The 26,815-nt window shown below is 40.3% G+C and overlaps 1 protein-coding gene across 1 annotated transcript in view; it reads right to left on the bottom strand.

Moving 5' to 3' along the window:
- The window catches only part of htr4 (5-hydroxytryptamine receptor 4), a 186,810-nt gene that overhangs the window by 108,720 nt on the left and 51,275 nt on the right, over positions 1–26,815 (bottom strand). Inside the window, exon 2 of the mRNA XM_078260028.1 lies at positions 23,622–23,700. Within this exon, the coding sequence (XP_078116154.1) occupies positions 23,622–23,677 (56 nt within the window). The 5' untranslated portion in view covers positions 23,678–23,700. The remainder of the gene's footprint in view (positions 1–23,621; positions 23,701–26,815) is intronic.

The following is a 26,815-nucleotide window of genomic DNA, read 5'->3' as shown; positions in this document are numbered from 1 at the left end:
AGTGTCCTCTAAAAACTAAATTACAGATAATGACAAATTAAGAGTAAAAAATACCAACACAGCAACTATCACACAATTGCTCAGCTCAAGGCCAATGTATGAACAGATTTCAGCTTAAAAAAGTGTCATTTTGAAGCAGGAAAAGCCAATGACAAGGCAGTGTTCCAACATCTAACATGGTGATGTCTTAAATCCTTATCATGCGCTCCAGTGAGGTCTAACCGTCTCTTATTAATTGATCTCTAATTACCCTGGGTACTCGAACTTGTGAACATGTAACTGTTTGCTAGAATTACCTGTAATTGACACACTGTTGGCTGTAGCACAAGCTTGTGGAGGAAGACATGCTGAGGGTGCTATAAATACTGGATGCTCAAAGAGGTCAGTAAAGTCCACAGACCACTGAATGCCCCCTTAAATACATAAGAAATAATTAGGCTTGGGCTCTCTTAAACTCACGTCCATCCCTCCATCTCGTCGAGTCACAGTTCTGAATTTAGTCAGATCTCAAAGAAACAGGCAACACATGTCACAAGTCATCATTGACTAATTTCTTGTGATACTCAAACTCAAATGAGTGACACAGCAGCGCGAAGCATCAGACGTCCGTCAGTATTAGTGTGGAACAAAGAGGCGCTGCGAAAATATGAGACTAACTGTCTTCATAATAATTTCCCCAGAGGCACGAGGCGTGTTTCTGGCAGCTTCCTACACATATCCTGAAGTAGAAACACGCGACAGGCTACTCAATATGAGTTCAGCTTCATCCAATTACTTAATATGAGTTTCTATGTTAGTAAATCCATTTCCTCTCCAATTATCAATACTTTATTGGCCTCATCCTGCTTTGCCCTTAATGCAACAGGGGAAATCTGGAAATGGGCTGCACCTGGGGCCGGTCTGACTGAGCTCACACCTCCACCCCCCAGCCACATTAGACAAAAACCTGCTTCAGAGGTGAGGTTAAATTACTAAATGATTGCCGACTCCAAAAGACATGATTGACATCTCTTTAAATAGAAATGATCCTGTCATTACAAAGTCTAAAGTAATGTGTTTTTTTCATGAAGTTGAATAGGTAGCACATTACCATGCTGCTCAATCTCGAACCAACTGGCAGCACATTATGAATCAGAACTGTCAGCTTTCAATGTGTGCTCACCGTTGACGCTTTGCAAAATTGAAAGCATAATAAATGCTCCGGCTTAAAGAATTCATACGAGTTATATCAATGAAACATCAACGCACTTTTCAACCATGTGCTGAAAACTATCTAGCCATTCCCCAGAGGAGATGTATGTGAAAAAGCAAATGTCCAAATCAGCTGGACCGGACATCAAACGAAGTTCACCCTGTTTACAAAGACTGTGTAATCGCTGCTCAATGTATGAGAGCCGCTCATTGTGCGGAGCACTCACGGCAAGCGAGTGGGTGTGTTGATGTTGTTTCTATAATGTGTCTCGCAAAACTGGAAGAAATAAAACATCAGAGGGTAAGGAAAAAGGGTTATTTACACATAGATGCCAACAAAAATGTCTAACAGGAAAGACAATGAGATTCTTCTCTCTGTAAGGGTCTATGTCGAAATCAGCCGATAGATTCAAGGACCGGCAAGAGACTTGGTTTTTCATGACCAAATTACAAACCAGCTACGTAACTGCGGTGTAATATGCATCATGTCCTGCCTCCTGCGCTTTCTGCCCAGTGCCACCCCTCGCCTAAACCAAACGGAGTATTTCCATTAAAATGAGAATGCGTCTGACAATCTCCTTTTGTGTGAAAGGGAAACTTCGGACAATGTCCGCACCTGCTTTGCTGACATTGTCCAGAGTTCATATGTGAAAATGACTCAAGTTGCTTGCTAAAGTCAGCCTGCTAATAATTGGGTGTCCACAAACTGTGGGTCTTCACAAATGTACTGTAGAAGTACAAAAGTATGTGTGTGTGTGTGTGTGTGTGTGTGTGTGTGCCATATTAGTCAGCTGTAAAATGATCACTACTTAAACACAGTCAAACACAATTGATAGATGAGTCACCTTTTCTTTTTGTGACTTATGTAAGTTATATTTTCCATTTCTGACATTAAGCTCTAACCCACGGCGAGTGAGAAAATGTAAATAAATCGAAATTGTTAAGTACAAAACCTTCAAACAATCACAGTAAGAGAACATGATCTAGAGAAACACAGCATTATTTACATACAGACAGACTGACTGGAAATGTTTTGCCTTTATTAAAGCATCACATTTATCTTTGGAAGGCTCCTGGGGAAATTCAAGCTGGTGACGGCAGCAGTCAAACACCAATTTGGGTTGCCCGGCAACATGTTTTGACTCGGAGTCAAGTGTGACTCTGCTTTTGTTTGCTTCCCCATCACACCAGCAAAGAGAGTTGCTCACAACAGCTTGGTGATTAGAGTCACACAGTAAACACCACAGTAAAAAGTGTTTTTTTTTGTCGCCTGAAAGCGTTGAACAAATCTTACTCTATGTAAAAAGTGAAGCCATTTTTTTACTGAAGATAATCACAGTGGATTGTGGAAGTGGTATTTATCCTTGTCTGTCCTGTATTGGTGCTCTAGATAATTATCAAAAGGAGTTCATGAAAGGAGTCATACTTTTTACTGGATGATTTGCTGAAAATAATTACAGTTGGTATTTATCCTCGTCTGTCCTGTACTGGTGCTACAAATGGACAGTAGAACATAAACACAACTCAAATCTGAACCTCTCAGGTTTTCAGTGGCTCTCAACTAATGGTGGGTTCCATTTGTATTCGGAAGTCGGCATTTTCAAGTTCCAAGTCGGAAATTTCAAATGGAACGCCCCTTAAGGTCGGATTTTGACTCATAAAATGGAGCAACTTGAGGTGCTTCTCATGTCGCTAAAATTGCCTCCTTGACTCCTACACTTGCCTCCCTTCCTCGCGTCTTAGTCCCTCCCACCGAGGAGGCACGGGAGAGACGCGAGGAAATCATCGGAGGAGAGAGGAAACAAGCAAATGTGTTTTTAGAGGGATGAGACATTCTTTCCTCTGAAGCGTCACATGAATTTTATAGCTGTATGGGTGGAGTTAGCAATTCCTTCAGCTGCACGGCTTCCGGGAAGGCTGCTATCATGTATCCTCGTCTATAGCTCCTCAATGATCCCTCCTCGGCGCTCGCTCCTCGGGGCAGTAATAAGAGCTTAGAGCTGGCCTTCACTGGGGAAGGACAACAACTTCCAGTTCAGCTGAAGACCAAGGAGTCGAGGAGCTATCAAATAAGGGCCATGAGATGCAGCCTCACAGTACCCTGAGCAAAGCCTACCTCGAAATCCAACATGGCTGCTCTGTGCATCAACAGTAGTGAAAGATGTAGTAACATACAGTTTATTAGCTCTCCTGTCTTATTTGTGTCTCATTAAATCAGTCGTACACACAGTACTGTCCAACTTCTATCTGTCGACGTTGATACGCTGTTTGTATGCACAAAATACAGCTTATTGCGTTGTTATCAACTGATACTGCTATCAATGGCTAACCTAGCTAGCGCAAACATTCCGACTTGTAGTCGATCAAATTGGGTGGGATGTCATTTCCAGCTCCGACTTCCGAGGTAAATGGAACGCAGTATAACCTCTCATCTGTTATTTACAACTTCTGATGAATGAAAATACCGCAAATGTAATTTTTTTTACCTGATTTCTCTGGGGAAAGAGTTCAATTGCTGCAGCAGTTTAGCACAAAAGACAACAACTAAAAAACTGTTTACTTTCTCTTAGTTAAATTTATTTGGCAATCAAAGTCAAGTTTGATATCTGATGTCATATATTGCATATTTTCTGTTGGTATACAAAAGTAAAGTTAATTTAATTAGATAATACTAATTAAAATAATACAATAGTAATTAGTGTATACAGTAACATATGGTGTTACTATGGTTAGTATGCAACTGGGGACACAGGGAGAGCAAGGGGAAGGGTGTGACACAATATCTTTCTTTCACAAACATATTATTAGGAGTCTTTGATTGATATTGCAAGCTTAATAGCTATTTATGGCTATACTTGTTTGTAAGATCTGAGTGTCTTGTCATTTTAACAAAGACATAACAATTATCTTGTTAGCATAAAACATTCAAAGATCCTTACTGTCAAAACATACTGTCAAAACGCTACATCAAAACCACTCAATTTAGGACATCTAGCATCAAATCAATACAAATTGTATGATGGCAAGACAATACCTCTGCCACTTCTTCCATCCCTTTCTGTCTCACTCAACTTAAAAAAAATGGCTTTAATTGTATGGTAGGCGTAGACTGAGCTGAAACTGTGTAATTAATATGCAAAATATTGGATTTGAAGCCGCACAATGAATTGATTCCACCCTCTCCCCTTTTTTTCTCACTGCTCACCACTGCTTACTACAATAAAAGCTAAATAATGATACAAAAAAACATTGCATGAAATATTTATGATTCACATTAGAAGTACTAATTTAGACATTAAATCGTGCTGCCATCTCGTCCCTTCTGCTCTGCCTGTGTGGGCTTCTTGTGCGCTGACTGTGAGATTGTCTGTTTCATCATTGTACAGCTAGGCTAATCTTCTTTTGCTTGTTACTGTCCCAGCAATGTTGTTTGTGTGCATGCCTACCAAAAATTGATGTCTGTGCTGTTGTGCCATGTTTGTTACAGTCATGTGAAAAAATTAGGACACCCATGCTAAAGTTGACTAAAAAGAGGAATAAAAAAAATCATCTTTTGCAAATTGAGCTTAATGCCTTAATTAAAAAAATGAGGAAAAATCCAATCTTTAAGGACACCAATTTTCTGAATGAATGAATAATGTATCGTAAATAGATAAATGTTCTTCCTTAAAATACAGGGGGCATAAGTAAGTACACCCCTATGTTAAATTCCCATAGAGGAAGGCATATTTCTATGTTTAAAGGCCAGTTATTTCATGGATCCAGGATACTATGCATCCTGATAAAGTTCCCTTGTCCTTTGGAATTAAACACATACCCTTCACCATACCTAGATATTGGCATGGGGTACTTTCCATAAAATCATCTCTCAATGCAAATCAAACCAGCTATTAGGCTAACTGGAATAAAACCACGCCAAACTCTTGCTGCGCTTGGTCGGGACTATTGCCGTTCCTTTAACGCCGTCCCTTTAGCGCCGTCCCTTTAGCGCCGTCCCTTTAGCGCCGTCCCTTTAGCGCTTTAAGTAAATGCGCTTGGTCGGGACTATTGCCGTCCCTTTTGACGCAGTTATGTTAAAGAAAAGGTTGTGGGTGGGCTTACGGGTCCGTGACACACAGGAAGAATGGGATGGTTGGGTTTAGGAAAGGGTCGTGGGTGGGCGAACAGTTCTGTGACACGCGTGAGGAAAGAAAAAAGCGACTATAGCAAGCGTGACAAGCGGGACGCGAACCCCGCTCTCCTGGGTGAAAGTCCTGTGTTTGTAATTCTGGGACTTCTCCTGCCTGGGGATGGATGTCCACTAAAGCTCTTAAGATTTGGGATGAGTGCAGTATAGTGTGTGCATATGGCTAAAAGGATTGTCATACTGGATTCAGTGAGCTCAGAAAAGTAAGTAAGTATACATTAAAGAGTCACTGAGAAAGTTGCAAATGGCAGGAGAGACAGAAATGGAAAGTCAAGCAGACACAAAACGCACATAAGAAGTGATGATGGAGAGAAGAGGAGGTGGAACGGCATCTGCAGAGTAGACTGTGTCCAAATCTCACCTTGGTATGACTTACCCATGGTAATCCATCATTCTGTGTCATGACATTTGCTGAGCTCAGACAGTCAACCCTCAAACTTCACTTTGGGCAAGAAAAATCAGGGTCAAACTAATGATAAACTGCTCCTTTGCCTATACTGCTAAGGCCTTCTGCCCAAAGTGTCTATCAATGTCCTTTGGACCTTCTACGGCAACTTGTTCATCAATTGTATTTTTCCAGTGGAGGACTGTAAGAATGAGTCTGTTTTTCAGCACTTGCTCTGTTTCACATTTATTCCCACCCACACACTCGCCCAGTCTTCTGCCATTGGTTTTTGAGCCATTGTAGTAAGGTAAGATGTGGTGCATTTTTCAAGGAAACTCTGAAAGTAGTTCTATTCTAAGGACATGACGTGTGTTTATCATGTTAATCAATAATTCAAAACAAGGGGTTAGCCATAGCAGGTACAAAACCAGGCTAGCTGTGTTCCCCTGATTCCAGTCTGTATACTAAGCCGAGCTAATCGCCTCCTGGCTCCAGGTCCGAACACAAACATGAGAGTGTATCAAGCTCCTTACTTAAAGCTATACTGCGTAGTCTCTGTCGCCCCCATGAGGAATTCTAATAACTGTATGCGCGTCTACATGATACAAGCCTTGGGTGATCGCGCATCCCCCTCCTCCACGCAGTTGCTAGTAGCCAAGGAGGACACGGAGGATTAAAATAACATGATGGACTCTTCAGAAGAGGTCATTATCTTCACTTGAGTTTCTGTGCGCGAAAGTCGCCGTTCGACACAATCTTCTGAACATAGTCATACTGAGAAATCCAGAGAGAGTTGTATGGAACTGATAGTCTTAATTAGCTTTGTATCAACTCTTTTGGCAATGGTTTGAATGTAACAGACATTTATTAATATCAAAAAGTTACGCACTAAAGCATTAACTCTCGTGAAATGAATACGCTTACATCACAAAATATTATAATATAATATATAATAAATACTATTCCCTATTTACTTTACTTATATATTATGTGATATGTATTTGTATATGACAATGTATGTTTAAGAACTGAGATGACTGACCGTTGAAAAATAAAGTTAAAAAAATGAAGTAAAAAAAAACAAACATAATATATGTAATATTGATATATTTGTCACACGTATGTGAGGATTTATACAATAAAGATAACAATAATAAAATATTGTTTTATGTAAAAAGAAAAAGAAAAAAAAGATGCAATGATGTTTGATGTTGCTACCACACACAGTGCTTGTAAGGTTTACAGACCTGGAGGAGTAGCAGAATTTTGGGGGAGCATGCAGGACGCTTCAGAGACGTGACGTGTACTCGCAGCATGCAGCAGCTGAGCTTTGCCACAGTCATCAATGTGTGCTGCTCCACCACCTACAGAGACCACACATCCCTGCTGCTGAGCCACGCAGCCAAAGTGCGAACCTTTTTAATCGGCTGATCGAGGAACTGCAGGGGGTGGACTCAATGAAAGACAAATGTATGCAAAGTAATGCAACAAATCAACCTTTTGCTCAGCTTACAATCATCCATCTTTGCTGGATCTGTCAGTCAGGTTTATATATAAAGGCTATAGTGTGTGGTTTTCTTGTGCCTGAATCAAACAGCTGAATATCACCTCCCAGCAGTCTGTTGGGCTGGGGCTGCTGTTAGTTTGCAGCTGGGAAACGCTGTGGTTGGTTGGTTGGTTGGTTGGTTGGTAGGTAGGTATTGTCCCATGAGGGAGATTTGTTTTCACAGTCTGTTTCATGCACATGGCAATATACACGGACAAATACATCAACAGATAACATTAAGACAGATATATAGACACATAGAAACAACAACAACACCAGATCTATACAAAGTTAGCGGGATAGTCTGTTCAGCGGTGCTATGGCAGAAGCGACAAAACTTCTGCCAAAGCGAGTCTTTCTACACCTCGAGTCCTGTATCTGCGGCCAGATGGCAGCAGTGTAAAGTGTGGCCATAGAGGGTGATTAGTGTCATTAACAATGGCGAGGGCAAGGCGTGTGATGGCTCCATCGTTCAGGTATGAGATGTTGGGTGTAGGGGAGCTGATAATTATTATGTAATCATCTTCTGTTTTGCTGACTAGTTGTTAGGAGTGCCTTGTCAAGATCCTGCAGTATGGGCTTGGAGACCCTGACACCTTATTGTGCTTCCATTTCTGCAAATTTAGCGGATTCATTGCTTTTAATAATTTTTCTGTCTCTCATTATTAAAGGTTTTAAGCAGTTTGTTCTCGACATGTTGAGTCCTTTTTTGTGAGGATCATTCATGTCTGAGCTGCGATAGACTTCTTATCTTTGCATAGTTTTTTGCCACAGTCCTGCAGGCGTGCAGGCTGTACTCTGGTAATCAAACCACCTTTGGTTGGTGTTTGTTTTATTATAAGGTCTCCCACAGTTTCTCTAAAAGTAGTGGTCTATGTCTGAAACAATATATCGTTTTAATGTAGAAGTTTCATTTTGTGTTAATTTCTTTTTTTACAATGACATTTGCTTCACATAAATATAGCACTTTGTTTCTAGCTCTGACTAGAGCACTATTGTCTCTGTTGCCTGGTTACTTTTTGTCTTTGGTAAAGGACAGCCGGTGAAGAAGCTGCAATGTGCTGACAAAATAAATCTATGTAAGTGATCTCATGTAAGTCCAAGGGGTTTAACTTCACACACCGACAGGAGACATCCTCTGGTAACAGTGTGTGTTGTTTTGCTAATATTAAATTAAACAGATGTGTGAGATCGCTAAAGAATTTTCTGCTTTTAAAATCTTATCAGAGGTGCTAAAAATGTCTAGACATGATATCACATGATGATATCACAAAGCCAACATCTGGCCAGTTATCAACAGAACAAAAACACACTGCAAACACAGTAAATTGAGCCAGCAAAATGTAATATACAGAACCAACGTCTTTTCATGCTGCTTTTCCTTTTGCTTTCCTTCTCAGTCAAGTTGGAAATGGACAGTTCAAAGTCTACTAATACCCAAAAAGGGCCAGTAAGCTTCAGAGCAGGTTTGGATCTGCTTACATGTGCATCACTTGGTAGACGCATGACAATAATCCAGAAGGACTTTGCATTGTGTATCTTGACCTCGGCTGACCAGGACCAACGTGACAGCAGAGCTGCTCTGCGCAGCCTGATCCCTCCCGACAACCCCCACTGCAGCTCCCCGTCCCACTCAGCCACAGTCGAGCTGACAGAGTGTCACAAAAATACCAAACACAAACAGGCGAGAAACCAACCTGGAGTATCACATGTACATCAGACGAAAATGCCACTTTGCTGGCTCAGAGTCTCATAGTGAGGAAAACAAAGCCCAGACTGTTAAACTGGCAAGATTAAGGCAGACACAGCCATCATTGTTCAGTTTGATTAATAATGAGCCAAGATCAAGAGAGACGCCGTTTTTCGTCTGTGTATAAAAGAGCCACAGTGACACAAACCTAATGTGTGAGATGTTCTATATAAAAAATGAGATAAATGTGTGTTTGTCATTGTGTGTGTATGTGTGTGTGTGTTTGTGTATGTGTGTGTGTGTGTGTGTGTGTGTGTGTGTTTGTGCGGCAGCTGGCTTATCCATAAACGTAACCAAACTGCGACCATACATGAAGAATACATGAAGAATACAAGAAAATAGAGGTTTGATATGTCAAATTCAGCATGAAAGTTGGGTGCTTTACACACTTACTTTCATCTCGCTACATACAGAAGTAGAGCAGGGCTTTACTGACTCTGAATATCAGCCCTGGACATACATTGTATGCTAAAATATTGCCCAAAATGTGTGCCATCCCTAGAAATACTGAGGCTGTGCAGTGAGAAGCTTTAGCTGTACTGGCTATACATTTTACATTTTCTTTCCATTTGTTTCCAATAAAAAAGCTGAATGACTGAAAACTCATGTGATGCTACTGGAAGTGTTCTGATGCAGTAAACTTAACAACCATCTGCTCCTTGTAAATTCAGACAAACAAAGCCATTAATCATTTTAAGGACTTGTCTTGCAAACTAATGTCTGCTGTTTACGAGCTCACATTTGTGCTTTTGTAAGATGATGATGATCAGAGCACACCATGGGACTGTAGGATCTTAGCATCTTGCTCAAGGGCACTGCAGCAGATTCTTATAAAATGGTCCTCCATCTGAAGGACAGCCATCTTATTTTCTATGCCGCCCTGCAGCCAATGTTGAATAGATTGGGAAATGAGTCTTAATTTCGGGGTCAATACCCGAGCCTCTCTTAGCACAACATAAGAGACAAAATAAAAAATAAAAAATGTGACACATACTGCTGCAAAGTGCTTTCAGGCGAAAGACATAAAAAGACAACTTTATGATAAATTACTATGCGTCCTTTTGAGACCTTTGCTATAAACATGGGGAGTTTTGGAGTTTTTACACCAAATCAGAAAGTTTGCTTTTCTCATCACACAAGTTTGACTACACAACAGCCTGCTTTGCATGCATGGACACACTCACACCAAGGTCAAAGACAAAGATCTGTCAATGAACAAAAGTCAAGATTGTTCAGTTCAGTTATAGCTAAATGTCCCACATCTTGTTTAACCTTGTGAGGATAACATCCACATGCCAGTGCACAGTATATTGTCAGTCATTAGGGTCTAGATTGATGACACAGAGGTGTAATCTATCATGATGAGCATCTGTTTCTGGTGGGCTCTGTAAACTTGTTTTTCCATGCTGGGATAAAAATGTGGGGATGAGGTTCCAATAACCTTTAAAATATCGACTGATATAATCCAGTGCCGATTACTGAAACATCTCCAATGAAATGATACCTGCATACGATCTATTTAAAAAAAAAAAAAACTATTTGTATGGTTTTGCTCGCAGCTAATCACTGCAAAAAAAGAGAGATTTCAAATAAAGTACCACATTTGTGCTGGTATTGGTATCATACATTTTTTAACGACACCCAGCCCTAGATCCTATTCAAGTAAAAATCATTATATGAGTGTATAAAGATGTCAACTGGCTTCATAACAGTTTATACCTCTGCAATTAACTCTGGACTAAACAAACAGACTAGTGATACTCAGTCTGAAGCTCTTTGAGGCCATCTATAACTCGGCACACAAACAGCAATGTTTAAGCAGTGGCTTTAATTTAACTGCTTATCAAAAACACATACACACAGTGTATTTCCATTACATTAACTTCAAACTTCAAAAATATTAGACTGCTAAGAGTACCGCAGTTTAGTGCAGTTTAAGCTGTTTGATACACTATCTGGCAGTGTATGGTGGTTGTTGTGTGTTCTTGCTGCTAGAACAGAGGGTGAAGTGTTAAGGCCTTTTTACAGTCGCCGTTCCTGACCTGTCGCGCGACAATGTGACGTCAAAATGACGTAGATCTCGCTGGTGCGCCAGGATTTAACTCTATTTTTTTCGGCGGCGCACAACAAAGCGGAAACAAGGAAGCATGGATGAGTTCTCTCTTGTAAACTTACTGGGTTAAGATGAGCTCTTTTATGGTGAATGAAAGGCTTGATCAGAAGTAGGTCATCGAATCGTTGTGCAGACATTCTGAAGTATTCAAAGTGCTTCTCTTCATCTATCATCCTCATTTGTTTCACGAGGCTATTGAACTCACCATATTGGGTATACCTCGGTTTGTCTGGCGTTATTCAAAGGATGAACATTCCACCTTCTTTTTCTTTTGTTTCTTTGCAAGCAGGCTCGAAAGCAGCTGTTCTTTGACTCCAATATCATCTTAGCCACTGTTGACATTGACGTCAATGCTGTTGCCAGTTCTGCTGTTGTTTACCATTTTCTTCTTCTTCTAGTCTGTAGAAATAGCAAAGTCGGTAGCCTTTCCTCAGTTGCGACACCTCTGTTCTGGAGAAGACTGCAACTAGTGTCGCGACCACCACGCGCGAGTATAAATAGTTACGGCGCTCCCATGACGTCACACTGTCACGCGACAGGTCGGGAATGGCGAGTATACTGCACGTTTTAATGGCCCATCAGCAAAACAAAAGGATACACACACTCCTATTGACTAACATGCAAGAAAACATTTCACCCTAAATGTTGCAGCATAGCTGACAGTGGTAGCCTTTGAGCAGCACAGTGAATTCATATTTTTCTCAGTCTATATTAACTAGTAAAGATAACAAGGCAGCAAAACATCCTTTTTTCTTTTCTAAGAGAATTTGGCTATAATGTATGTAAATTTCCCACCGTAGGAATATGGATACATAGCCTAACCTTTGAAATGAGCGTGCATGTGTAAAATAAACAAATGTAGGCCTAATTAAAGGCCAAATTACAATAACTAAATAGACTAACTCAAAAAAAAAATAGCGAGACTAGAGAACAATAACTACAGTAGGCTATAACTACTGTATAATATACATCATTGACTTGGAATGAACTTGATATGCTACCTGTCTCTGGGGGATAGCTTTAGTTTAGTAAAGCTTCATTTATTGTACAATAAATTGTCATGGTTGTGTATGTTTCAGTTTCCTGTTTTATTTTGTAGTCTGCTTTCTCCCATGTCATGTCTTGTTGTACTTCCTGCTTTGTGTTTTCCCTTTGTGATTGACCGCCCCACCCTGATGTGCTCAACCCGTTCTCATTCTGAACTCGTAAAATAAGGACGTTTGGACAGTGGCTGTCGGCGTCTGATGCGACGAAAAAAGCGTCTTTCAGCATGTTTGTGTAACACACTGAGGAGAGCAGCAGTTAGATAGGATTTAGCGAGTAGTATGTAAGGGCGAATTTCCGCGTAAGAAGGTTGGTTGGGGTGGTGGATGGGTCAAACAAACACAGGACTTTCACCCAGGAGAGAGGGGTTTGCGTCCCGCTTGTCACACTTGCTATAGTCGCTTTTTTCTTTCCTCCTGCGTGTCACGGAACCGTACGCTCACCCACGACCCTTTCCTAAACCCAACCATCCCGTTCTTCCCGTGTGTAACGGAACCGTACGCCGGCCCACGACCCTTTCCTAAGATGAGTGTGAGAACGTGTTGATGTGCTTCACCTGTTCCTGAGCCCTCGTGTCACCTGTCCCTTGTTTCACCTCATTACCTTGTGTATTTAGTCTCTGTGTTGGCTTTGTCATTGTATTTGTTTTGGGAGTCTACCCCCTTTGTCTCGGTTCTTCAACCACCAAAACGGAGGAGAAAGTCAAGGTGTTAGTCTTCCTACAATACCTCAAAGAGACCATATGTAAAGAGGGAAAGTATGAAAGAGTGTAAGTAAAGAATAAACTGAGAGCTACGGATTGTGGTTTTACTAAGAACATCAGACTCTACACGCAGCAAGTGTTAAAACATCTCGAGCCAAGAGGGGCCATAAGTATTTAAGTGGTTGAACAAATGATACATACAGCAGTGATCAGAGAGGACCTGGTTTTAAATAAACGGTGGCGCCCATCTACAGTTTCATCACACTTCCTGTAATAAAAGAGCAGGTGTCCTTTTTCTGGATGGGATGTCAGTAGGAAACAGTACACCTACTTCCACAGCTCTTTGTCTTCGCTGCACAGGCTTCTATACAGTATCAGAATCTCTCTTTTTTTACGGTGAATGTAGATGGATTTGATGTGACACTGCTGCAGCTAAATGTTAAGAAGTAACAGTAATATGAACTGACAAGTGAACCGAATTTCAGCTAACTCATGCTTATGTTGTTGTGACAGCTTACAGGTATCAGTATATGACACATTCTTATTTTTACCCCGAAGCACATTGACAATCTGCACGTCTTTACCCCAAAGATTTTAATGTCTTTCTGGTCTCATGTAGATATATGTAGACACTGCAGCATGTGCAATAGAATAAACATGTCTGTCATATCTACATGATAATCATCATGATCATTTCCTTATCTCCTTGGAGGATCAAAAGTAAAAAGAAATCACGAGTCTTGCTTTCTCTAACACACACACACACACACACACACACACACACGGTTATTCATCACCCTACAAACAGCTAATTGCAGGGCTGTAGTACTTAAGTCCGGTCTTGGACTTGAGTCCGGACTCGCTGGTATTTGGACTTGGACTTGTCTTGGTCTGCCACTGGTCTTGCCAAATATGGCTTTTGGTCTCGACCGAGTCCAGGTGTCTTTATTATGTTTATAATAATATTGGCGGGAAAGTGAAACACTGGCCACCTGATAACCAATCACACAGTAGATTATCTTCGCACACCCTGCATCTGCATGCCCTGCTAACGTTATTGCCATTCATTTTCATTGATTCACACACACTGTAACAAACGAAGATGTCTGCCAATTCTGCTGTAATCAAAATTGGTTATAGAAATCACCAGGGATTTCTCAGCACTGGGCTTAAAAAGAAACACAGGGCAGACTGCAAATTCTGCAAAGCAACAATTCTTTTCTGTCCTGGACTCGGTTTTGACTCGGACTCGAACCTTTTTGGACTCGGTCTTGACTTGGTCTCGACTAGTACTGGTCTTGGACTTGTCTTGGACTCGACAAAGGTGGTCTTGACTACAGCCCTGACTAATTGTATTCCCCTCAAACCACAAACGACTGACAAAGAGAATAATCACGTTAAAAAAAAAGTACAGCATCAAATTAGTTCATCCATGAGTACAAGGCTACGTCTCAAGTCGTTAAATTGTATCCCTGGTACCCCCCCCTTTCTTGCGTCTTAGTCCGTCCTACCAAGGAAGCATGGGAGGGACGTGAGAAAATCATGCAAGGAGAGAGGAAACGAGGAAATGTGTTTTAGAGGGATGAGACGTCCTTTCCTCTGAAAAGTCATGTGAATTCGTCGGCTGTATAAGCAGAAGTATCCTCACTCATAGCTCATCGGCGATCCCTCCTCGATCCTGGATCCTTGATCATCGATCCTTGATCCTCAGGGCAGGAATAAGAGCTTAGAGACGGCTTTCACGAAGTAGGGCAGGACAACTTCTGGTTCAAGCGAGGAGCAACAGGGACCTATCAAATAAGAACCTTGAGAAGCAGCCAATCTGGACATTTGTGCCTAATTTGAAGAAAATCCCTTCAGGAGGCCCTGAGATATCGCATTCACAAGAATGGAACAGAAGGAGGGAGGGACGGACGGACAATCGAAAACATAATGCCTCCCGCCATAGCTATCGTCGGCACAGAGGCATAACAAAGATATAATCACATATGTGAAAGTCTGTGTGTGTCTGTCAGTAAGATCGGAAACACTCTCTGCAGCGGTGTGTATCAAAGAGAACAACTCTGTGTGAAAACACTGGGCAGACTTTAACTCAGAGCCACTTGTCAGCACAAATTAGCTAATTGATCTGCACTTCAGCATGAAATATGACATATTTGTTTCAATGGAGAAGCTGGCAAAAAAACATTCTTCCAACCCCTCTTTTAAGTTTTCTTTTATTTTTTCCTTGTTTGTGTGTTAAAAACAGCATGAGTCAAGTTCAAATCTTCTCTGCATCCAAAGCAGGAGTGACATGTTTGGAAAGTAGCAAATGAAGAAGTTCCACCTCCTCATTTATCCTGCTTTTGAATTGTATTAGTGATGCAAAATGACCATTTGGCTTTCCCAAGTGATTAATGGCCCGAGAGTCTTTTGCCCGGCAAAGGATGAAAACATGGGAAATGAAGATTAAAATAGTATGCACCACTTTATTCAGAGTCAGTCTGAAATGCTTTCCTGTGCAAAACACAGTGTAAGTAAGTAAGTAAAGTTTATTTGTATAGCACCTTTCACAGATAAAAATCACAAAGTGTTTCACAACAAAATGTAATACAACAAATTAAAATACAAGAACATTTAAATACTAATAGAAAACATAACAAACAACCATAAAAACCCCTCAACTAACTAAAAGCCTAGAAAGGGAGGCCAGACATTCTACAGCCTAGGAGCCACTGCTTGGAATGATCGATCCCCTCTAGTTTTAAAATGAGTGCAGGGAACCACTAACAGCCTCCGACCTAATGACCTCTACGGGTTGGAGTACGAAGCTGTATCAAGTCAGAGATGTAGGGAGGAACTTGACCATGAAGGACTCTAAAAGTAAGGACCAGGAATATAAATTGAATTCTATACTAGACTGGTAACCAGTGAAGTGCTGCTAAAACAGGTGTGATGTGTGCTTTTTTGTTTTGTGAATTAAAAGCCTTGCGGCAGAGTTCTGAACAGCCTGGAGATGGTAAAGCTCATTCCTTCTCAAACAGGTAAAAATACATTGAAATGGAAATGAAAGCATGAATGATCATCTCCAACTCACCCTTTGACGCTAGTGTTGCTGAAGATACATATTAAAATGCAGGATTTGTCAAAGGACAATGTGTTCTACCATCTTGCGACAAACAGTCTGTGATCTGAATTGAATCAGCATAGTGATTTGTAACTTCCACCTATAGCAGAAGGCATTTACTTGTTTCTGACCGTCTGACAATGTTAGTGTAATAGTCATATAGCTTTGGGTCAACTCTTACAACTTCTAAAGAAAATATATGTTTCTTTAGCTATTAGATGCTTCACTTTCTTTTTTACTGTATCTGTGTGCCGTTTGGTGCTGGACGGGGAGAGTACAGTGGGTTCATCAGAGCTTTTTCACTGAAAACAGCTGCATGTTGCTGTTGTGGTTAATGGTGAGAGTAAAATAAAACAGTAAAGCTGTGAGTTTGTTACTTCAAGTGACCATTGGTCCATTTGTTAATACAAATATTATGTATTGTATTGTGTTATTGTGTAGCTTTAACAACATTTTGTTCAAAACTATTTTGTGTCTATCTGGGAGGAAAACAATTTTCCTAAATCACGTCAGTTTCATTGCCGGAGATTTTGATGGCATTGTTTGCGTGCTTTGATTCAGATATGATCCTTCCTAAGTTGAATGGGAGCCTCGGCATCTGTTTTTGATGTGTGTGCACACTCAGCCTCATGCATCAGAAAATGCTTTTTTGTATGAATGGAGAATGTCTTATTGAGATTACGTCAGCAGTTGCTGAATGAATTATTCAGTCTGTGTTAAAAAAAATATGGTTTACAGTGTTGGCTGCCAAGTCTGCACTCTGCAACAGAGCCAAACGGCGTAAGTAGGGCTTGAATGGAGGGATAGAATGTGCTGCCACTGCTGCAGTTAAGAATCAGTGTGTCAACATTGTGTACAGGTGGCTTGACGTGATAAATGAGGCTGAACCCTGCCACACCCTGCATGCAAACTCTGTAAAAAATAGACTTTAGGTTAAAGAGCTTATTTACTCTTGCACAACCGAAGGAGCTGGTTCAGAGTGCTGGACAGTGATGGACTGGGATCAAAAAATGGCCCTGGCATTTGCAACACACCGGCTCTATTGTTGTCAATAAATTAGTAACTGCCTTCCGAGTGAATCTTTCCACGCACCTCGCCGTAGTACAATCTTGAATATCTGTGGCGGCATGCATAAAATAACTTTTCAAAATGAACCAAAGACAAATGATCAGTAGTGGCCCATAGGGGTCCATAGGGGTGCTGCCCTTCTGGCATTTGCACAAATTCCAGATGGCCAGTCCGTCACTTATGCTGGATAAATCACAAATGTAGAATGTCAACACATTCTCACTCCCAACTCGTCAAATAAGGCAGTTTGGTCAGGACACCTTGGCGTCACTTTGTAACGCAAATTTTTCAATGTCCAGAGTAGTCCCATTGTGAATTCAAACACTACGTTCTCATCCCAACTTGTCACATACTGACGCTTTGTCATTGGTGTCACTCATCAATGCACTGGGTGCCCCGGCCGGCGCATTAAACTGTGACCCTCCACTACGGTTTCTGTTTTAAAGTTGTTGTCAGGTGTCTCTGTCCCACCTGAGCTGCACACAGACCGGCTGCAGTCGATGGAAGAGGTGGACATGTCATCTCAGCCAGCATCAGCTCGGCCCTCTTGTGGGTGTGGGAGTATTTTTAGTTTTTTTTTCTTAGTTTGGACTCAAAGTTGAACGGTCTTCTTTCTCTCTTTTGTCTGTTGGTCCGCCATTGTGAGTCAGCAGTAATAAAATGTAGTGCCAGGCCAATTAACGTACCTTTTCTTTGCACGTAAAAAGCGTCACTTACAGACAGTCAGACTGTATTAGTCTTGACAAAGCAGCAAATACAAGAGCTTTCATCAGTGGGTCATATAATCAACCACCGTTGTTTTAACTCACTTTTTGATAGATAGGCACTTTCTAGACAATTGACGAGATGACAATCTTGATGACAATAACTTTAAACACGGGAAACATCAACATGGCTCAAATAAAACTACGTAAAACCACTTAGTTAGGGTTATGAACAGTGTGCGAAATACGGGGGGGTCCGGGGAAGCTCGCCCCCCCGGATTAACCCATGAGACCCCCTGAATGCATCAAAAGCAAAATTTGAAGGGGGTCTCACATTTTGTCAAAAAAATTAAAAAAAATTCATATTTTATTGTCACTAATGGTCACTAAAATGTTGTTAAGCTCAACATGTCCAGTGTTCAGAATTCAAAACATTTATTTACAAATATGTTCTATTTTTTGCCAAACGAAGCCAGCCATGTATGCAAATTAGCCAAACAGAAGAAACGTTGAGATGTCATACTAAAAATGGCTAGCAAGCGAAAGCTAAACCAGAGTGTCTCACTCATACACTTTGGGTTCACATCCAAAAGGTGGCACTCAGAGATGAAGAGGCACCGAAGAGCGATGCTGGTGCAGCTAGCACAGTGGGCCCACTCACTACCAGAACAGAGGATTCTCTCCCACCCAGTGACTCCAGTAACGTCAGCTGCTACTGCTGCTAGCACAACTTGCCAGCTGGTTGGACAACGAAACAGGTGATATACAAGATATACAATTTCCTTGTTCGGACACTATTTTCAATTTGCTTCAAAGTCCAGCACACTTCCTGGCGGCCTGGATAAAAGAAGTACATTTGTAATGTCAAAAAGGTGACACATGGGACTCGAACCACGTCTCCTGGGTGAAAGTCCTGAGTTGTTTAACCCATCCACCACCCCAACCTGTGTCCTGATGCAGAGCTTCAGTCTTTAATACTACTTCCTACCGTCATTCTACGTTATATTCCAGCAACGTGGTTGAGCAGTTGTGACTCTGTGAGTCCAGTGGGTCTCATACAGACGCTCAAGGGTGCCTTGGTATCAGACTGCTCTCTCCATCTTTCTGTTAAGTTTCATGCTGTCTGAGGCCAAACTTCCCTGTTGAAAGCAATCATCCGGAAAAGAGGATCTGTCACAGGACACCTGAGGTGGTGAGGAGAGGTAAACAGCAGTGTGAGACGGAAAGCGGATTCGAGGAGGGTAAAAGAGAAGCTCGCTGCAATCTGACCGCTCTTAGTCAGACTAACTGTATCGTATTGACTTATGACTCAAACACGCAGGCCTCTTCCGGGAACATCACTCTTGATGGTTGCATGAAAGTCCTTGACATGATCTATTACATTGCCGGATGTGTCTGACATGTGAAATATAAGTATTGGTTGAAGATAGCTATAGTTTTACAGTCCATGGATATAAGCGGGGACATTCTTCTTGCATGCAGTGTCAGCTGGTTCAGGGTCTTCTTGAAGGGCAATTGATGCTTTCCATAATGAGATTTACTGTTGAAACTTGTGCAGTGTCTTTAGCCATCCAACCAATGAGTGAAAGCCCTGATAATGTTCTTGCCATGTTTATAAAAAAACAAAAAAACTAAATCAGCATGTTGGGCTTGTGTCAAACAAAGGATTTCATTATTGGTTTCATTATTGGCTATTGCTACTGGTCCTGCCGTTTAAGCAACTTAAAGCACAGAGGCACCATTTACCACACAATTTACTTAAGAAACAACTACTGAATGTGCACGTCCTACATTTAGATTTAAATACAAGATGCAAAATGGGCATTGGGAAACTGCCTCTTTGGTGGAATTTGAGCATCTTCTAATTTGTTTACCTCCAAACTCCTCTTTCTATAACTCAAACCTGCTCAGAGAGATAAACTAAACACAACTCAAAATATGGCCACACCCAAGAAAGATCCATTTTAGATAGAGCATGTTCAGCAGACATAACTTTTGTTTCAAATCAACAGTGTGCCAAGATAAAAGACAGTTTGTGCTACATCTGCATTGTGTCACACTAACATTACTGCAACTATGTAGCCACTAGAATGGCTGCATTTAAAATGTCATGTTAACTAAGTGTAAAGCTAGAACACAGCATACACAAAAGGACATGCTGTAACTGTGTGATGTACTTGTGAAATGGCTTTTCATTTCATATTCATTTTGCATCACACGCTGTGTATATGGAAGATCAACAATACCGCTAATGTGCACATACCTGAATGCATTGATTATTGGTATAAATTAAAATTGGGTTCCATGTTCCTTATTCTGGTGTACGCATGATGTAGGGATGAAATTTGGAAATAAAAGGTGTCTATTAAATGGATGTGACAAATAAGATCATACGAGAAATTATTCAAAACCATCTTCACACCGCTATGCAAAAATGATTACGTAAAATGTAAATGTGTGACAAATGTATCATCTCGCCCCCTTGGCAAGCTAAAAGGAAGGGTTGCTAAACAGTCTCCACCAATCATAACATTTCAAAGGCTGCAAAGGAACTGGGTTGTGCATTAGGAGCCACATTGGCAAATTAAGATTCCTTGAGGCATTTCACTCTGCAAATAATCAGTAATGCACTAAGCAACCACGGACTACTTCTGTAGCTTAACATGCACATATGAAAGATTTGCGTGTTTAACAAAATTAGCATTTTTACAGAAACTATAAAAGTATCCGTAAGTATAAAAGTGAATCACTTGTGTAATGTTGTTATTTATGTAGGCTGATACTTAAAATTTGACAATAATAATAAATATAGTAGATGTACAATAGATCTGTATTTAATCTTACTATGTGTTGGCATTTAATTGTTCATATGTTTGCTATCATGCAAGAATGTGCAATTTAAAACCGTGTGTATGAAGTTAATATATGAGTTTCAATTTTGATTTGGTGAATTGAATTTCATTATTGGTTTCATTATTGGCTATTGCTACTGGTCCTGCCGTTTAAGCAACTTAAAGCACAGAGGCACCATTTACCACACAATTTACCTAAGAAACAACTACGGAATGTGCACATTTAGATTTAAATACAAGATGCAGAATGGGCATTGGGAAACTGCCTCTTTGGTGGAATTTGAGCATCTTCTAAATTCTTTACCTCCAAACCTTTCTATTATTTGTCTTTACCCACTTAGTTATTATATACACATTAATGATGATTATTTATCAAAAATCTCATTGTGTAAATGTTTTTTTTAAGCACCAATTGTCAACCCCTACAATATCGCCGCAATATTGATATTGAGGTATTTGGTCAAAAATATCGTGATATTAGATTTTTTTCCATATCTCCCAGCTCTTTCTCTGACAGAAAGAAAGAGAAAGCACAAGGAAGAGTGTTGGTATCATTGTGAAGATAATTAGTGTCGAAATACACCAACAAAGACTTGCAGAACAACTTGTCTTTCATTTGTCTGTTATTGTCTTTTCTATTCTCCTATCTTTGTTTTCTTATACTTATACTTATATTGTTTGTACCTATACTTATATTGTTTAATATTCAATCTAAAGAATGTGTGACGTGCACCAACAACACCAAAACAAATTCCTTGTATGTGTTAAAATACGTACTTGGCAATAAAACCCTTTCTGATTCTGATTCTGCTTCTTGAATTACTGTACGTCTGCTATTTTTCGGTCTGTTTCCCTCTATGCATCAGTTTTTTTTCTCTTTTCTTATCTGTGGCTCTGTGAGTCAAAAGAACCAGTCAGAATAAAAGTGGCCCCAATGCGCCTTCACAGTGATAATGAAGGAAAAATTCAAATCTCTCTCTCTCATCCGCAGGACTAAAAAGACGTTAGCCAGGCGGAGGAAGCTGGCACATTCCAAAGCATCGAAAAAAGACGACCCAACAGTTTCAGGATCCCTGTTTCAATCAAACCAACAAGCCTGAGGACAAGCTAACTAGAGAGGCAGTGAGCGGTGCATTAGAAATCCCACACTGTCTATTGTTTCCTCAGCTGAGCCAAACATCTGAAGATGAGAATGCCCTTAAAGAAGGAATCAGGGCAGTCAATTTATTTTGGATCTGGAGACCTCGGAGATTACACAATGCAGCAGCTATCTCTGCTATTTTTTACACACTGTTTCAGTCAGCGCAACTTCATTAGGTGAGACTGAGGCTACATTTACATTGCTACGTTCTTTTGCTACATTTACACCCTATTGTTTACACCTCGCATTCACACTGCTCTGGCGTTTCAGAGCCTCTAATCCGGAGAAATTGGAAAACACTTCTGACCCCGTTTTGGTTTGGAATCTTCAGGGTTGTGTTGCTGTTTCAACGGCCTCATGCGGTGACCTTCAGCAACACTGACGCCAATGTTTCGCCACCATATTGGGTCATGACATCTCGGTCGCTGAGTGTGGTCTAGACCTACTCTATCTGTAAAGTATCCTGAGCTTACTCCTGTTGTGATTTGACACTATGAATAAAATTGAATTGAACTGAATCCTGTTCTAAAAATGCTAATAATGCCGACATTCACAAATGAAGGAATACAACAGAATTCAAGTGTACATTATTTCGTTGCTATAAGCTTGCCAATCGGCCTTCATTGACAAAAATAATAACATATTAAAAATAGAAGTTCTCATTAGAATAAGCATTCAAATTACCATAAAAAGGCATGTAGAGTACAAGTGGCCGACAATGTGCAGCAACATTTTTTAGCTTCTACTCATGCCCGGATTATCCATAAGGGCACTTGGGCCAGTGCCCAGGGGCACCAACCATTTACAACCAGTGGGGGGGCACCACATGACACAAGCTTTAACAATATTTTCCGTAAATTGTTATATTATTCACTTGAAATTGTTGAAAGACCATACATTACTCATTTATGAAAACTAATTTCACAATAATAATAATACATTATAAATAAATCAATATTACATGACCACTATCACTCCCCTCCCCATTCTGTCAGAGTTGAGTTGGTCCACAAGTACGTGCAAATGTATCATTTGTGGGATGGGAGAGGTTAACAATAATCAAAAGTGGCCAGTTTAACCCCCCGGAAAATGTTATCATAATGATGAATGTAAAACATTAACTGTTATAAAAAATTATAAGTGGTTGGCTTTCTTGATTCAATGTAATTGGCAAGCAAAGAAAAATTTTTTTTACCCAAACGAAAGGTGACATCCAGAGATGCCAAACTTGAGGTGAGTGGTTAGTTAGTACAAGTGTCCCCAGTGGAAATCTGAACCACTTACGCAATTTACCACTTACTGCGCTTGGCAAGTACAACAAAAGATCGGAACTCTACTTTCATTGCATTTTGGGTGTTTAATTAAATTTTTTAGCATTTGAATTTTTTTTTAAAATATTTCGAAACTGAACGTTGACATATACGCTTCTGTGATTATCCTTCCTTTAATATTAGTCTAAATAATTCTTAATTTCTGCTTTTTTAAACCAAGAATTAGATATGATTTCCTATAAATGAGGATTATTATTGACCATGAATAATGTAAAAATAGTGGTAATGAGTTGGTGTTAGTGGTGTACATGGTAGTGAAACGAAGAATTAAACACAACAACAACAAAAAAGCGCCAAAAACATTGACAAAAGCTCCAAAAGTGTCGAAAAAGAGACCTAGAGAAAGGTTTTCAGTTTTGAGCTGGGAGGACGACGCATGGTTGAATGGAAGACAACACAACGTGTTTTTCCACGTGTTTCGATGTGTTGCATGACCATTGTCATGCAGTGTTCAATCACAAAGACAGTGATTATTCGACGCAAAAGCTGATTAGTTCTCACCTCTCACTGACAAGCTCCTCCATCACCGGCATCTGGCCTGCAGCGCTGACATTCATGTAACCATAAATGCAGAGAGTCCCTGCAGACAGATGATCACAATTAACACATTGACATAATCACATATTTCATTATAGGCTGAAATTATCACAAATATAAAACAATTCATGCAGTTTGCAGACTCAGTAGATCACATTATCATGAACGTAGGCTATTAACTGAAAACAGAAATTATGCAAATGCAACAATTTCCTTTGACATTCAAATTCTACTGCCAATTGACCGGCACTATGTGTGCTGCATCAGACATTGGGGACAATAATCTTGGATTAAGAAAAGGGTAGACTGAGTAATTACATTTGTTCAATCTGAACTGCCTTTCAAAACTGCATCCTCATATTATGCAAAACCTTAGAATAAGTATTTATGGCCATGTCTTTCCTGTAAAAGGTGGAATATTTCCCAAGAGACCCCCTGGTAAAGTAGAGGTATCAATAAATAGAGGTAATAGAGGTAAATCAATAAACAGACAAACATCTTTAAATTTAGCATTTGGAGTTCAACTTATCCTTCAATTTATTTGCTGGTATACCTCACAGTGATAACCACACAGTTGGTAATGCTTTAAAGTGCTCATATTATGTTCATTTTCAGGTTCATAATTGTATTTAGAGGTTGTCCCAGAATAGGTTTATGTGATTTAATTTTCAGACAACACCATATTTTTGTCGTACTGCACATTGCTGCAGCTCCTCTTTTCACCCTGTGTGTTGAGCTCTCTGTTTTAGCTACAGAGTGAGGCATCTCACTTCTATCCCATCTTTGTTGGGAGTCGCACACGTGCAGTAAGTACTGCTAGCTAGTCAGTTGCAGAGTGTGAGGGAGTGCCATGCTAGCAGCTAGGCGAGCATTATAACGTGTGTTACAAAGTGACCACGTTTGTCTCTGAAGTAAAGGCTGGACTACAATAGAGCTGTTTGGAGCAGTTTGTGAACAGTGTTTTCTGTTGGAGATAGTAAGTCCCTTTGGGGTGTACTTTGGGCTTTTTCACTTTGTAAACCTATAACGTGCACAAAAAGATATATAACACAATAAAGCAAAGCGGAAAAGCCAAAAAGCATAATATGAGCACTTTAAGATATAAAGGTGAAATGTTTCTACCAGGTAAAGTGTAAATAAAAGCAAAGCTCAAAGGGGAAATGCCAGAGAAAAATCAGTAGTTTTCATTATAAATTTTGGAATTGGAATTTTGGAACGCTTGGAACCATTTGGGAGAAGCACCAGAGTTTTGGAGGATATTCCATAGGCAACTGGTTGTTGATTTTTACCAAAGGTGCAATTTTCGAGCTTTTGCTTTTCAAGTAAAGAAAGATTACTCTGACCTGGGTTGTACAAAAAATTTATGGTTTTCATTTTGCTAAGTAAAACAACAACAACACAATAGGAGATAATCCTGGGCCAGCCTGGGAAGCCAGTAAGAGGAAATAATGCATCATGGGACGATGTGACTGCTAACAAAACCGTTTTTGTTTTATGCTTAATCTCCCTTCAACCAAAACAGTGATAGAGCAAACCTCGATTGTTGGGTAAATGTAAATTTCCACGGGCATGCACACTAAAGGTCAGCCCAACAGAGAGATCAGGAGGAGACGGAGGAGGATCACGGCCTGCAGATTTACCCCCTGCATAACACAACCTGTTAAGCTTCAGCCATATGGGTAGCTGTCAGAACCAGTTCAACATGCGTACATTTAAAGCTATGACGCACAAATCCAACAGAAAAATGAACAAAGTCATGCAATTATCTCCACTATAAATAATAACATAAAGGGAAGGGCTCATAGCCTCAGACAATAGATAGAACATGTTGTGCTATGCAGCAGGAATACATAAACTTTCTGTTGCAAAACGAAGGGGGAACAAATCCACCCTCGCTAAAAATGTCACACATACATAAAGATGTTTGTTCTTTCATTATTTCCTTCTAGTCTTGGCAGTAATATAAAGGAAGCCCAGTTTTGTGACATCCATGCTGGTGTGCATAATCCTCTTACACAATGTTTAATCTAACTCTCTCACACACACAGATGCAGAAGCCAAACATGCAATCATGTAAACATTGATCTACATAACATCATGGATTACTATACAAATGGCATATGTTCAAAATGCTTAACGCATACACACACACACACACGCGCACACACACACAAACACACACACACACACACACACACACACTGGACTGCATACTTATACTAACTGTTGCATGGATTATTTATTCTGCTATCATTCCTGGAAAGTTATAATCTCCATACAGAAACTGATCACAGTTATGGTTATAGTTATACAGTATTTCCAGGCGTGTTATCTTCCTATTATCGTGATATGTCAATAATTGGTCATATTTAGCTCTTTTTGTTCCTGCTATTCCTTTATAGCCTTTTCAATACCAATATTGTCAAGAGCAAGTCCCTGTTTTGTTTGTATGTTGAGCATGGACACGTGTCCAAGGGGATGCAATGCACACTGTCGCCAGCAGGGGGGTATTGTATCCACTTTGTGCAAAACAAAGTCTGATTGATTTGTAATGCTGAAATAGTCATTAGATAGTTGCATGCCTGTTCTCATTTCTGAAGGTTTGAAGTATGGACGCCACTGTAAAGCTACTCAAGATGGGCTTCTCTCATTGGTCAATCCGTGGTTGATCACATGATGAATAAGTGGGGCCCTGATCTTACCAGAGATGGCTCCCCTTTTTTCTCTATTTCCCTCCTCTTCCTCCTCCTCCTCCTCCTCGTCCCCTGTCTCTCCCTCCTCCTCCCCTTGCTCTCTGTCTATTGTCGGCATCCATTGTCCAATACAGGTAATCTGACCTTTGACCTATGTATAGGTTATGTTCAGTTATGGTATAATGTGTTTGCACATGTGGGGAGTGTGTGTGTGCCCTGGTAAGTAAGTGTAGCATTTTGATTGGTTTTGTTTGGAAAAGGAAAGCAAGTCACTTCCTGTTAGATGTTTTGTGTCTTAGGTAGGGAATTGTGTTTTTAAAAAAAAGTGTTTTAGGCAATTGAAAACTGAGTGAAAGGCTGAGAAATAGCTTATGGTTTTGGAGATTTGGTGTGTAGTTTTGCACTTTGAGTGAGAGGTTTCAAAACATAAAAAGACAAACACCACACCCACAATGCAACATTCTC

This window comes from Sander vitreus, chromosome 10 (genome assembly GCF_031162955.1).
Source record: "Sander vitreus isolate 19-12246 chromosome 10, sanVit1, whole genome shotgun sequence".
Classification (NCBI taxonomy): domain Eukaryota; kingdom Metazoa; phylum Chordata; class Actinopteri; order Perciformes; family Percidae; genus Sander; species Sander vitreus.
This window is presented reverse-complemented; position numbering and strand designations above follow the sequence as displayed.